The following is a 14,733-nucleotide window of genomic DNA, read 5'->3' as shown; positions in this document are numbered from 1 at the left end:
TGTGTGTGTGTGTGTGTGTGTGTGTGTGTGTGTGTGTGTGTGTGTGTGTGTGTGTGTGTGTGTGTGTGTGTGTGTGTGTGTGTGTGTGTGTGTGTGTGTGTGTGTGTGTGTGTGTGTGCGCTTGATAAATCTGAGACGCCGCTGTTCGACGTGGCGATTGTGAACACATGGCGGTGTGTAATGATCAGGGCGTCCTGCATTATTGATGAGCCATCTGTCAAAGCTCTGGAGCCGTCTGAGGGCGGAGAGGAAGGCTTCTCTCGTCGCCGACCTCCATCGAGAGAAGATGAACTCGTATTTTATTCCTTTTCCCCCCGACCCAAAAAAAACGTCACGCCAGTTTGGTTAGCGCTCGTAAAAAAAAAAAAAAGAATGTTTCACGGTTCTTCTGAGCATTTGAACACTTCAACAGGTTTTATTTTTGTGCAAAATCATACTTTCAGTTTCACGTTACCCAGGATGTTTGTTTGTGCAGATTACAAACTTCCTGTTTTGACTTTCCAAAAGGCAGCGGAGTCAATGAATGTATCGACCCCCCCACACACACATAAACACACACACTCTCTCCTTCAGTTTATTTAACATCACAGAAAAATCCATTTTTACTTTCTCTCATGTCCCTCCGTGTTGTTTTATTGAAACCAGCTTGAACTGAATCTGTCAAGCCCGTGCACAACGTAAACGATGTCCTCGGAAACCCAAATATCCGAATTGGCAGCGCTGAATGAGAGCGTTCGCGCGCGTGTTGACGCAAGCGGCAAAGTGATTAATCCCAGACCGCCGAAGACTCGGCGAAACAAGGCGGTATTGAACGCAGCGCGGCCGCCGGGTTACGCGCAGGTAGGAATAATAAAAAGGCCGAACTCCTGAACCGCGTCGCTTAAGTGCCCGAGGTCGGTCCGTGTTAGCCTTGGCACACCAAAGGACGTCCGGAGCGTTTGCCCATATGCTTCTGAAGCTTCATGTTTACCGGTATTATGGGATGGCAGGGTGGCCGGTGAAGAGAGAGAGAGAGACTGTCACATAATCACAGGGTCACAAAGTGTGACCCCCATCCTGCCCGCGACAAGCAAAAAGCTGCTTTTGTTTATGTTTGACTAAATTGTAGTGGACGCCCTCATTTTATTGTGTGAAATTGAAATGATTTAAACCCGATGAAACCCATCATGTTAAATCTCCTTTAAATGTGATTTTTTGTTCAGATAAAATAATGTGAATCAAAGTATGTGAGAGTTGCCGACAATGAAAATATAAATATGACCCTGAATACTCATCAAGTTAGTAGAGAGACATTGTTGCTGAATCTTTTTTCTGTACTTTTTCATATTAATGTCCCAAAAAAAGAAAATATACACAAAATATACAGCAGCAATCATGACCATTTGGTGATTTACAAGTGAGTTTTCAAACAACTGAGTCCAGGTAAAGACACCTGCTGTCTTCCACAATCAACACACACTACAGTGGTGTCGGCTCAAGGCTTAATTAAAACTATATTTCATTGACAACACGTAGCTTATCTGTAATAGACCTGTCAAAACGCTGCATCAGCAGCCATAACAGCGAAATAGTAAAAGAACAGCTGCTCACGCTGCACTGTCAACCTGAGATGTGTCCTCACTGACAATATTCTATTCATTTTTTTTTTTATTTTATTCTGGTAGTAAATAAGAAACAAATGTCATCTCTCGCAGGTGGGCTTTTTTTCCCTTTTGTTTCTTTGTCTTCTTTTTTTATTTTTTTTATGAGGTTAAACCTTTTCATTTCCCTTGGCAGCGTTATTGATATTAAAAAATCTCACATTCAGAAGGGCAAGGCAGAGCCGAGGAGGAAGCACCGCGGCCCGCATCGAAAGGTGCCGCCAGGCTTTCAAAACGAGCAAAGAATGAGAATAAAGTCGACTAACGTGCATGTGAAGGGATCTTAAATGTGCCGTGTGAGAGCTCAAACCCAAAAAAACAATGGTCGGATGAACGCCTGTGTCATAACTTGGACTTTGGAGACTCCAAAATTAACGGTTTCTGCACTATGTCTCATTCACTCTACCAGGTACGACTTTGTGGAGATAGAGGATCCGACTGAGAACACCGTCCTGGGTCGCTGGTGCGGGTCACAGTCGGCACCAGCTAGTCACACTTCTAAAGGCAGTCAGATCAGGATCCGCTTCATCTCAGATGAGTACTTCCCCTCCGAGCCGGGCTTCTGCATCCGCTACTCCGTCCTCCCTGTGGTACGTACAGCGCCGACGGTCCGGACTGAGCGGCTCGTCTCCGTTGCGAGCTCAATTAGGATCATGTGCTCGTCACATGACATCGTTTGATTTGCAATCATCCATTTCTGCTTATGAGGTTTAAAAGCTTGTGAGGGGGAGGGGGGGGGGGATTATGTTCAAGCCCTTCAGAACATCTGGCACCTGCACTGTCTTTTTATTTTTACCTTTGCATTGAAAATGCGGAAGGTTATGTTTTGATCGCCGTGTATTTATTTATTTGTTTATTTATTTATTTATTCATTTATTTATTTATTTCTATGCGTGTTACTCGCATAACACAAAAAGTATTAAATTGAATCGCATGAAATTTGGTGGGATGATTGGTTACTATCCGGGGACCATTTGATTAGATTTTGGGATCGATCGGGTCAAAGGTCAAAGGTCAAGGTCATGAAAAGGTCAAAATCTTCTTTTTACCATAGCACGGTTAATTTTTATCCAATTGGCATGCAACTTATGCCAAAATGTTCATAATTCAATGCCCAATCTTGTGATATGCGAAGGTATGCGCTCTACCGAGTGCCCGTTCTAGTTTATCATGTTATGATGTGCAGCTTATACATAACATATATCCCCCAAAAATGTCCATCATCTCTACAATGAGAGAGCGGACACCCTACGTTTTTTTTGTTGATGGACCCTAGTTCTAAAACAGGGGCGTCAAACTCATCTTCACCGTGGGCCACATCAGCATCATGGCCGCCTCTTAAAGGGCCGGTGTACCTGAAGCGCTGTATAAACTACTCCCGAATATATTATGAAATAACTCTCTTTGCGTTTGATTATTGTTTATTCGAGAGTATAAATATTGTACGCAAGAACATTTCTCGAATATTATAACACAAATCCATTTAATTTGAAACCTTCAAAATAAAAGCACAGGACATAAAGGCGATCGTGTGTCTTTCAAGCCGTCAGGGGCCGCATAAAATGACGAGGTGGGCCGCATTCGGCCCGCGGGCCTTGTGTTTGACACCTGTGTTCTATAATGATAGAAATCACACAACAAATCGAAAATAAAGTAACTTCAAATGGTTTCACGCTCTGTCATTTTCTCATTTTAATGGTGCTGGTATTGTTTCCACTGTGACATCATCAAACTGTAATGTTCCATATCACCCCGACGTATAAAACCTTAAACCCCGGTTAACCTGCACTTTGTCTTTAGAGCCAGACGAGGCGTCTCAATGTCACCGCTTCTCGATGCCGAGATCGAGAAATTAAGTGGCTTCACGTTCACAAAGAGGTCCTCTGACCCTCAGGGGTGGGAGTGGGAGCAGGAATTATGAGATAGGAGTGCTTTTTTTGTGTGGAAAATTGTCAAAGAGAGTTATTTATCAAATACTAGGGAGTAGTTTATACAGTGTTACAGTTACCACCGGCCCTTTAAGGCTGATGTGGCCCAGGGTGAAAATGAGTTTGACACCCCTTTCCTAGAAGTGAAGATTGTCATCAGATGTATGTGCTTATGTGCTAAGGTGTTTTTTTCCGGCTCCCACACTGTACCCCTCTCGGGGCATAGTCGGGGTTTTTTTTCTTCTTTTTTTTCTCGCCTTCTTCCCTCATGTTATGCTGTAATCTTTCATCGACCCTTTCTTGCAATTTCGATGCTTTTGTACCTGTACTCTAGCAAACGACAAATAAACCATCATCATCATCATCATCATCAGCTTTTCTTTAAACCACAAAAAAAAAACATTACTTAGTGTTTAAAAAGTCCTTCGGGCCCTCTCACAGATACATTCGAAAAGTCCCGTGATGAGTCACAGTTCCAGCTGGTCTCTGACTCTTAACTTTATGTTTGTGTTATCTGGTTTCTTCTTTTTTTTTATGGGAGGAAGGGGGTTATTTTGTTTGGTTTCGCCCCGACCCGGTCGGTAACGAGCGGCGTGTCTGATCTCATTTGCGGTCGACACGAAATTTGCCAGGCCCAGTTTCTCCGAGATGATATTCGAGACGCGTGTGGTCTCAGAGGTTATTCGCGTGAGTCGATCTGGACGCGGACGTTCGACAATAAGACTTCGTCACGCTTAATTCACGTTGGGAAAAAAAAAAATCTGTTCTATTATCTTTTTCTTTCAAGGTGAACATCTCTGAGCAAAGTGAACGCGTGGGCGGCGGGTCGGAGGTTGAGGACACTATGTTACCAGAAAGAGAAAAAAAACTTGAATCCTTTGAATTTGAACTTAATCAGTGAGATTAGAACCGTTCCGCCTCTACAAAAATGTTCACAGAACTTCTTTAAGAATTTATTTTTATTTTTTATTTGTTAAGACTTGTGTGCCAGTGTACTTGTATCCCTCTTTGTCTGGATCCGCCCCCTCCCCAGTCCTCCTCGTCCTCTTCCTCTGTCTCACTTCTCTCTCTCGGTCTTCTCGGGACCACACACACAGAATCGGGCCCCCGCCGCCTAACACTGACAAAAGCCCGGAGATAAACCGAAGAGACCACAGCCGTGCTTTAAACTGTCATGTTTTTAGTTCTGTTCACTTGCTTCGAGTAAATAAGTTCTACTCCTCATTAATCCCTAATGGCCTGCGGCACCCTGGGAAATCTGACGAGCACAAATAGGCAGCCGAGGTCACTTACGGCACTTTGTATTCTGTCTGTGACTCTTTTTTTTCTTCTTTTTGTCTGATTCCAAAAAACCTTTTCGTTTTTTTAGTCTCTTTTTCTCCGTTCACGTCATTAATGCATTCTTTCTTCATCCTTAAAACCCAAAACACACTGAGTGTCGAGCTGGGTATTAGAGCGGTATTTCTCAGACATAAACAGAGCCGTTAAGAGGGGAAAGTCAGTCATTGTGTGGACTAGCTCCCTGCGGTAGAGCCAATAGGGATTGTTGAGTTGATCCAGATCGCTAAATCACTGAAAAGCAGGTTAATCTCCGGGGATTATTATTAATGTTGTCAATACATTGTATCAAATTGTCAAAGATATTGCTCAATCTAACAGGGTTTCATCCAATAACCCACTGTGAGGAGGACTAAGTAATAAGTATGTTATTTAAAAGACTGAATGTTGTATTAAAAATAATGGCGGCTCTCCATATATATATATATATATATATATATTTTTTTAGATGGTTAAATGATGTTAGAAATAGGCCTAATGGTAGGCTGCAGATACATGTTTGGCCTTTTGAAGCTTATCTTGTGTGTTATTGTTACTTAGTGGGATTTAATGACTAGTTATATAGTTATAAAAGAAAAGTGTGGCGTCTAATAATCAGGTTAAGAACTGCCTAAGAACTTTGAAATATTGCGTGCATCCCGAAAGACAGAAGACACGATTTTGCGTGACACCCCCGTGTTTGCTTTAGCTGAAGAAATACGATAAAAGAGCTGAAAGATCAAATAAAGTGTCCATGCAGTGATCTAAGTGTGCGGATATCGTTTTGGACGTTTTCATACTTCCAGCACCGTAGCCAAGATATATTGGAGAGGTGGTTTTCCTGCATTAGCTTAAAAATACATTTTTTTCGAGAAATATTTATATTAGAAAGGGGAAAAAAATCGACTTGCGGACGTTTTGGAATTTTAAGTCAAACTTCATGATTTGACAGAAGAATTAAACTATTCTCAAATGTCTGTCACTAAGCGTAAAAGACCGGGTTTGTCTTTCATATCCCAACTGGAGAAGGTTTGGAAACCACGAGGCGGGGTGTGTGTGTGTGTGTGGGGGGGGGGGGGGGGAGAGGAAGTTTTGGCCTCCGCACGATCTCAATGGCTTCCCTTTGAACTTTCCTTTACGATAGCGCGCTAGAACAGCCGCACTCTGTTTCCTCTGCGGTTGACTCGCTGCTCCTGGGACCCCCCCCGTGCCACGCAGGGGCCGGCACTTTACGCTTATATTTAAACAAGCAATAATTCCATCCCCACCACTTCCATGGAATGGAAATGGGGGGACGGAGAGGGGGTTGGGATGAAAGGGGGGGGGGGGGGAGAAAAAAATAAGACCCGGTCTGTAATTCACAGGAAGAGATTTTTTTTTGATTTTTTTTGGGGGTGGGGAAGCGGAAAAAAAAGGCAGAGGCAAAGAGGTTGTTAAAACATAGAAGAGAAGGAGTCTGTTGAAGGGAGCGCGAGGGGTGTTGAGTGGTGGCTTGAAGGAGCAAGCAAAACATACACCATTGTCTCTGTGAGGTCCCAATCCGGAATTAAACCCCACTGAAGATAGCTGTGGCAGCTTTATTTATTTATTTTACGACCGAAGACGGTTTTACACACGCAGACTTGAATAAAAAGGAGATGGGACCGAATAAATAAAGGAATAAAATCCTCGTTAAAGCAGACGGCAATGTCATGCAATGCAGTCGGCTCTGGCATGAGGAAGTGAGGTCTGTTTTTACCCCGACCTCAATTGCAGTGAGAGAAAAAAAACACACTTTATTCACCCACAACTGACCTCGTCGCTCTTACTTCGAAGCCGTCTTGTGCAAGGAAGTGGTTTTCAGCGACATGTGAAGGAGAAGATATTGTTTCCCCGGAGCTCTCCCAAGATGCTATTTCAGAAGCTTCATCTCAACATAGTGAGCTTGAACCTGTCATTTTAGTCACCAGAATAAGAGCGTGCGGTCGCGCAGTGCTCGGCTAAAGAGGGCTAGAAACAAAGTAATCACAAGGTTATGTCTTGAGGGCCAGGTGGTTAGAGAATGTGTCAGTGATAAGAACATTTCAAGCTTTTACACTTTTCAAAACACACACTTATTTCAAGAGAGTTGTACATTGTAATCTTGTTAAATCTATGTTTAGTTATGTTGTAAGATGTTATAAGCTAACAAACTAACTATCCTTTGTTACAGTGATACCTGTTTTATTTTGAAAGTCCCCTCCTCTTGTTTTATTTCCTGCCCTTGTTTGTTTTCCCGCCCTTTTGAGTGTCACCTGTCGCTCGTTAGCCGTGCTTTCACCTGTCGCTCGTTAGCCGTGCTGTCACCTGTCGCTCGTTAGCTCCCTGTTTTTCTCGTGCACGTAGTCTCTGTTCTGCCCTTGTCTTTAATCAGCTCGTCTTCTTGGTCTTTGTCTTCATTGTTGCATGGAGTTTTGTTTATTATTTGTTTTAGTTTAAGTGTTTTTCTTTGCATTAGTCCGTCTGAGTCTGCGTTTGGGTCCTATCTGCCTTTTCTGCTCTCTGCACCACGACTCGCATCACATATTTGCAATTGTAGCTAATTTCGAATCTGTGTTGTTCAGAAATATACAAGAAAATATTTGAATTTAGTCCTAAATCGTTACAAATCTTCACCGAAATCGTGTATTTTCCTGTAGAAATCCAGATAATAATCTCTACAACACTGAGGTTTGGTCAGTTGACCTGCATTTCAAATTATGACACTATGGCTTTGCGCTACGTTGATTGCAAAAAATATATTGTGTCAAAATCATCCATCATAGATCTGATATCTGACATGAATATGTCAAATCATAGATTAATTCGGGCGACTGTGGCTCAGTGGGTCGCTAGCCCATGTCGATGTGTCCTTGGGAAAAACACTTAACCCTAAAATGTCCCCTGTAGCCGTGTGTGCGCTGTATGAATGTATGAATTTAATATTTTTATATTTAATTTTACACTGCAGTCATTAGTATTGTATTGTGTATGCATATATGTTGTATATATATACATATATATTTTATTTTATATTCTATTTTGTATACTTTGCACAGTCATTGTATTATATTTGTTTGTGTGTGTGTATATATATATACATATATGTTTCATTTTATATACATATATATACTTCATTTTGCATTTTATATTTTACTTGTAGACATCTTTTTCTTTCATCCCTGTTTTTTATATTTTATATTTTATATTTTATTCTCGTGTGTTTAGTTTATTGGTGCTGCTCCTGTGACGACAAATTTCCCCTTGGGGATTAATAAAGTATCTATCTATCTGTCTATCTATCTAGCTACTGCTAATGCACAGGAAGAATCTTAGCTCCTCCCATCAGTGTATGAATGGGTGAATGATGTCATGTAGTGTTAAAGCGCTTTACAAGTCCAGGGCCATTAATTAATTAGACTTATTCCATTACTCCTCCGATGATGGCCTCGTAACATTCGAGACGTGACGCACTGGCACTGTGAATGCCAGCTACAGCCGTCTGGGGTCCTTTTGTTTAATACTTTGTTTGTGACCGTCTCAAACAGGAGCTCTCATCTGCTTGGTGAAAAAAGCTTAATTCACATCATCTTGCGCTGCTAATTGGGAGAGTGTTGCACCATCGACATTCACAAGCTGTTAATGGTTTCCAGTCCACGCTGAAAGCCACTGCCAAGGCTCAACGAATAACAATCGCAGCTTCCCGCCATTGTCTGGAAACATCCGTTCTGCTCAGAGGACCAGTTTGGCGGGTTTCTTTACTGTCCATGACCGGCCTTTTCTCCACGAGCATTCCTTTCACGGTTGTGTCAGGTGCCAAATAAACCAAAGACATGATCCGTGGTGATGACGGACGCCTCATTGATGAGATTAATCTGTGGCATAAACACAGCTGTGCATCAGCTGTGTTTTCTAAGCCTGCGGTGCAGCCATGTCAAACCACTGGCATCTTATTTTGAAAATCTACGCCGAACAGACTTCAAGCCTGAGTGTATTGCACAGACTTCCCTTTTTCATAAATCTTCTGGGTTTTTACTGTTGTACGCATTGTATTCAGTGTAAAACTGTCAATACACTTGCTAGTATGTTTAGCTAATTAATTTTTTGTCCATTGGTTCTAAACCTGCGGGTCATGACCCCACCAAGGGGTCACGAAAGCTTCACAGAGGGGTCATGAGGCTTTTTAGATTTTAAGGGGTTGGGTAAACAAATAATATACAGTTGGCCTAAATCTCAGCATTGCATTAGTTTCTATGAATAAGAATACATTATTATTATGTTGTTATTATTGTTATTTAAGATATAAACCCACAGGATAAGGTCACGGTGAAGACCTGGAGCTGTCGTCACAGACTCCTCCCTCGCTGCTGAACGTTCTCGTACTGCATTATGAAATTACGCAATTAAAATACGCCAACAGAATTAAACAACGGCCAAGCATCAGCATAGAAACACGGAAGAAAATACGGAAGAAAACACAGATTTTTCCGAAAAAGAAAGCCTATTGAGTATGAGTGTGAAGATTTTTTTTTAAACGTGCATATTGCAGGGAGAGAGTTCTATTAGAGATAATTTCTAATGCAATATCCACCGGAATTCAACTTCTCAAAATTCCCCCAAATGGTTCCTTTTAAACAAACGTCCTGCAGTTCTATTACAGTTCTGTAATGTTATTTTTATTAATTGAATAAAAGAGTTGTTAGTTCGTAGAAAAGGTACCAATGGTCTACTCCAGTTGAAAAAAAGGACTATATATTCTTTTAAATATCTATGTTGGCTCTACTGGTGGTTGATATATAAATACAGTAATACAATTATACAATCCTCTTGATGGATAACGCTTTTGTCCGGGTGGTTTTACAGCACCATGAATATAGTAAATAAGAATCAAACCACAAATCTTTGCAATGTCAGTGTCAATGTCCTTTCCTCCTCCAGCCGACATTTCTCACTGAATTGCTTCCTAATTCAGCTCTATAAGTCTCATCAAAGCGAAGCTACAGATTCCTGGATCATTTCTTTTCTTTTCAAACATTTCTGCTTCAAGCTTAAAGACCCAGCTGCCGGCAGCCGATGTTTTCACAGGCTTCCTTTTTTGTTTTTTGTTGTTTTGTTGTTGTTGTAAGTGTCACAATGTTGCCTTCTACCTGTCAGTCACAAAAGATTAGAGAGACCAACGAGCTGACGTGTTGGACAAACGTAGCGTCACAGGACTGAACGGTTCCACAGATTATCCTCTTCTCTCGCGGGGACACCGCCACCCCGGGTATCAATCTTCTCTCGCGACTGCACGCTGTAGCCTTGAGGGCCGCGAGCTTGAAATGAATAATACTGCCGCCTACGGGGAGCTGAAAAAGACAAATGTTGTTATGCAAAGTGGGCAGAGGAGGTGACAGAGAGGTGATCGCGTTTGACAATGTAAAAGAATAATGCCATCGGTCGACATTTGCGTCTCGACTTTAATGCGCTGAACGGTTTAGATACAGTTGTCATGTGTCTCTTGGTGAAGTTCAGTTGCAAATTTCTTCTCAACCCCGAGATTAGGAGTGGAGTCCCTGCTTTAGTTACAGGACAATACCAGAAAAAAAAATCACGTCACTGCTGACAAATTAGTTCCTTCTGTGTTATTTTCCTGTCTAAGTATTCGGAAAGTGTCTCTGTGGAAGTATCCGGAGGGAGTCGGTGTAATGAGGCGGGTTTTGGGTGTGGAAGCTACAATATGGGACACGCGCATTATGTTTCTCTGGCACGATTCAAGAGGCTTGAACCCCAAGTACGGGTCAATCAAAAGAAATGAAGCATATAAATGTGATGAATATACAGGACTATCTCAGAAAATTAGAATATTGTGATAAAGTTCTTTATTTTCTGTAATGCAATTAAAAAAACAAAAATGTCATGCATTCTGGATTCATTACAAATCAACTGAAATATTGCAAGCCTTTCATTCTTTTAATATTTAATATTTTTTAATTGCATTACAGAAAATAAAGAACTTTATCACAATATTCTAATTTTCTGAGACAGTCCTGTATATATATATATTTATATATATTTATATACAGTCACTTCCATCTGCAATACTTGCACTATTACCTTTCTGCACTAAGATCCCCAATTCATTGTCATTGTTTTTTTTTGTATTGTCCATACCTGTTGCTACTCTGTCTTTAATGTCTTTTGATATGTATCTTGTTATTTGTGTATTACATGTATGTTTGTGTAACCGGAGTCAAATTCCATCTACGTGCACACATACATGGCCAATAAAGCTGATTCTGATTACAGATAAATACTGTATTTACTGAATAATATACCCTTTTTTCTTCTTTTCCGTCTCTCTCTCCATCTCATCTGTTTTCCCGCAGAGTGTCTCAGAACCAGAAGTCCCCGCAGTGCTCCCAATGTCCCAGCAGGGCATTGAGGACTTGTCGGAGGCGGTGGCCGGGCTGGGCACCGTGGAGGAGGTCATGAAGTACCTGGAGCCGGAGCGATGGCAGCTGGATATGGACGAGTTGTACAAGCCGACATGGCATGTCCTGGGAAAATCCTTTATCCTTAATAAGAAGGCCAGAGGTAGGACGCTTTGTAACTTGTACATTGAAAAAGGAAAATACTAAAGTTGACAAAACAATATGAGAGTTTTTTTCTATTTCTTCTTAAAGCATGCTGTATTAAAAGAGCCATTGATTGAAGTGATGCTGATCATGACTTCTCTGTGTGTGTGTGTGTGTGTCTTTGAGGAGGACTTGATCTCAATCTGTTGAGGGAGGAAGTTCGACTGTACAGCTGCACTCCACGTAACTTCTCTGTGTCCTTGCGTGAGGAGCTGAAGAGGACAGACGCCATTTTCTGGCCAAGCTGCCTCCTGGTGAAGCGCTGTGGGGGAAACTGTGCCTGCTGCTCTCACCGCTGCTACGACTGCCAGTGTGTTCCCGCCAGGGTGGCGAAGAAATACCACGAGGTAAACACAGCGCTGTGGTCGTGAAGTACGAGGAGCGCGTAACCTGTACAGTCTTTGGATGATTTGACAATCAAACATGTTTAAATGATGAAATATTGGGGGTCAGTGGTTAGCAGGTCCGTCTTTCAATCATGGGGTTGGCGGTTCAATCCTCGGCCTAGTCAATGCGTCCTTGAGCAAGACACTTTACCCTGAATTGCTTCCTGTAGCTGTGTCTACGGTGTGTGAATGTTCTATGTAAGACACTTTGGATAAAATCCTCAGCTAAACAACATGTAATGTAAAAATTAACCAGCAGCAAATATCCTATGGTTGCATATTTTATGTGTGTATATATATATATATATATATTTAATTGAATATTTATTAAATAACTACTATTTCAAAAGAACTTTTAAATGGATGAATTCAAATTAAGTTCATGGACTTACAATTTCATTTAATTTAATATTTATAAAATAACTACTATTTTTAAAGAATTTTTAAATGGATGAATTCAAATTAAGTTCATGAACTTACAGTTTCATTTAATTGAATACTTATTAAATAACTACTATTCTTAAAGAGTTTTTAAATTGATAAATTCAAATTAAGTTCATGAACTTACATTTATATTTAATTGAATATTTATTAAATAACTACTATTTTTTAGGATTTTTTTAATGGATACTTATGTTAAATATATTTAGAAAAATCTCACGTACCCCCTGGAGTGCCTTCATGTACCCCCAGGGGTACACGTTCCCCCTATTTAAGAACCTCTGCTCTCTGGGAACTGTTTGACGGAAGTCCAGCTGTTAACTGAAGCCTCCTTCCCTTCGACAGGTGCTGCTGTTGAAACACCGAATCGGCGTCAGAGGCTTGCAGAAGTCCATGGTCGACGTGCCCTTGGAGCACCACGAGGAGTGCGCCTGTGTGTGCAAAGATGACTTGGACTGACCTGAGACCAGCGTAAAAAAAAAAAAAAACTGCCACTGGAACCACACGGGATGTTAGAAGTGAACGCCTGCCCGCCGTCGCGGCGTTGTGTATCTCATCCACTTGCGGAGCGAACTAGACTGTCCCTTTAGCCTGTTGTCCGTACGCTAATTGGATGAAGCAGAACAGACTGGAATCGAATACATCTTCGGAATGGATCTGACTGCTGTGGAATAGCAATATCGTGCCCCGAGTGCATTTTAGAGAGACATCAAAAAGATGCACTGAAGCAGATCTGGACTATTACCTATGTGTTTTTCTTCAGCTCACAGATCAGAACATATAGGTATTTTCTCTTCTTTAAGCCAGTGAGGGCTGATAGTGTCATGGAAAATGGGAGCCTCTTTATTCAAGTACTTTTCTCTTTTTTGTATGTCGAGAGCTGGCTCCAGCTGATTTACTCCCTCTGTTCCTCTATTATTACCACCAAGGCAAAGAAAGGTGCTATTTTTTCCATCAGCATTTTTTTTTCTCCCCTCGTTGTTTCCTTACAGATTTAATCTGCAGCCACGGCCACGCTGAAATGTCTCGCTAATGAAACCGTATTACGTGTAAATATTTCATCTACGTTGTCCTTCTGTACTATCATGCCTTTTCTACCAAAGATTCTCAAAGAGAAGATCAAAGTTGCACATGTGGAATCAGTTCGGGTGGCGTTCATGACAACTCTTAATTCTGTCTCAAATCCGCTCGCTTCAGGAATGCCGAGCGTCAAGCAGTTCTCGCTACGTATTTGAGATTGTTCATCTTCGATATTTATTTGTGTAATGAAAGGGAAATGTAGGTCCAACATGTCGTGTGTGTTTGTGTCACTGTACAGTAGTATTAGCCTCCAGTTTTCTTTTTTTTAGCTATTTTACATTGCCATTGTGTCAACAATTTTTCTGTATGCCAAAGTTATTTATCTCTACATTTTGCAATAACTGTTTGTGTGTATCATTGTACTGAACATCAAAAATAAATGCTTCCATTTTTAATTGGAGGTACGGTAAGTGTGTCGATATCGGCGATTCCAAAACAAACTATTCCCAAATGGTTGTATTTTCCAAAAAGTCCAAAAGCAAAAAACACCCGATACAGGATATGTGTTTGAAGACACCAATGACAGAAATAATGGTTGTGTTTAAGAAACAAAACTGTATCTTATAGCCACCAAGTTGAAAAGTACATCTCTCAGCAAAACAGCAGTAATAAGCATGTATGCCTTGAATTTTATTCCAACATAAAAACACAGAAATATCACAAGGTAAAAAAAAAAATCTTTAAGAAAATGGAGTTGACAGGTACAAAAAAAATCCACATGACATGACAAAATGACTGCAGAGCGGTGTTTATGCTTCCTCGACTACACTTTAGGCATTATCAGCTGTTTTGCTTTACTATAATATTATTACCTTCCCCAGTAACACATAGTGTATTGTTCCCAAACAAGTTTCTGTGCAAAGAATGCAGGGAGAGGAAAAGACAGGAGGTTTAACATTTAATAATAGTGTTAGGTAGAAGGTGTACGGGTCATCTCCATGCAGCAGCACAACATGCAACATGACTCATGACTGCGTGAAGCTGCATATTGATGGGCGGTGTGCAACCTGGTGATTTATTTTTCATGGTATCATCTGCATAGAAATGTATACAAAATATATGATGTTTCCAAGTTAGCGTATCCCACTTAATTAATTATCCGGGTTTGTTCCGATGGCGATAGGCCTCTTCAATGCTTCGGTTTTAAACTGTGATCTCAACAAAAGGTCAAGTGAGTGAATCCAAGTGCTCAACTAGGGTGAGCATATACGTCAAAGTAACCCATACCTCGATAATCAATGCCAATTTCGAACCACTCGACTCCGAATTTCCATATAGATACGGAGATCAACATAAGCGTTCAGCTAATAAGCTGAGTAATAAAAAG

At 41.1% G+C, this 14,733-nt stretch overlaps 1 protein-coding gene across 3 annotated transcripts in view; it reads left to right on the top strand.

Moving 5' to 3' along the window:
- pdgfc (platelet derived growth factor c) overlaps nt 1-13,801 on the top strand; it is a 48,046-nt gene extending 34,245 nt beyond the window's left edge. For 2 of the 3 annotated variants that reach the window (XM_056439592.1, XM_056439594.1), the window contains exons 3-6: nt 2,050-2,230; nt 11,251-11,458; nt 11,626-11,846; nt 12,672-13,801. In XM_056439592.1, the coding sequence (XP_056295567.1) occupies nt 2,050-2,230; nt 11,251-11,458; nt 11,626-11,846; nt 12,672-12,785 (724 nt within the window). In that variant the 3' untranslated portion in view covers nt 12,786-13,801. The remainder of the gene's footprint in view (nt 1-2,049; nt 2,231-11,250; nt 11,459-11,625; nt 11,847-12,671) is intronic. The other variant, XM_056439593.1, reaches the window with a different exon arrangement.
- Nucleotides 13,802-14,733: the final 932 nt, after the last annotated feature.

The sequence above is a fragment of the Pseudoliparis swirei genome, chromosome 19 (genome assembly GCF_029220125.1).
Source record: "Pseudoliparis swirei isolate HS2019 ecotype Mariana Trench chromosome 19, NWPU_hadal_v1, whole genome shotgun sequence".
In the NCBI taxonomy this organism is placed as follows: Eukaryota; Metazoa; Chordata; class Actinopteri; order Perciformes; family Liparidae; genus Pseudoliparis; species Pseudoliparis swirei.
Note: the sequence above shows the minus strand (reverse complement) of the source record. Positions and strands in the feature narration are given on the sequence as shown.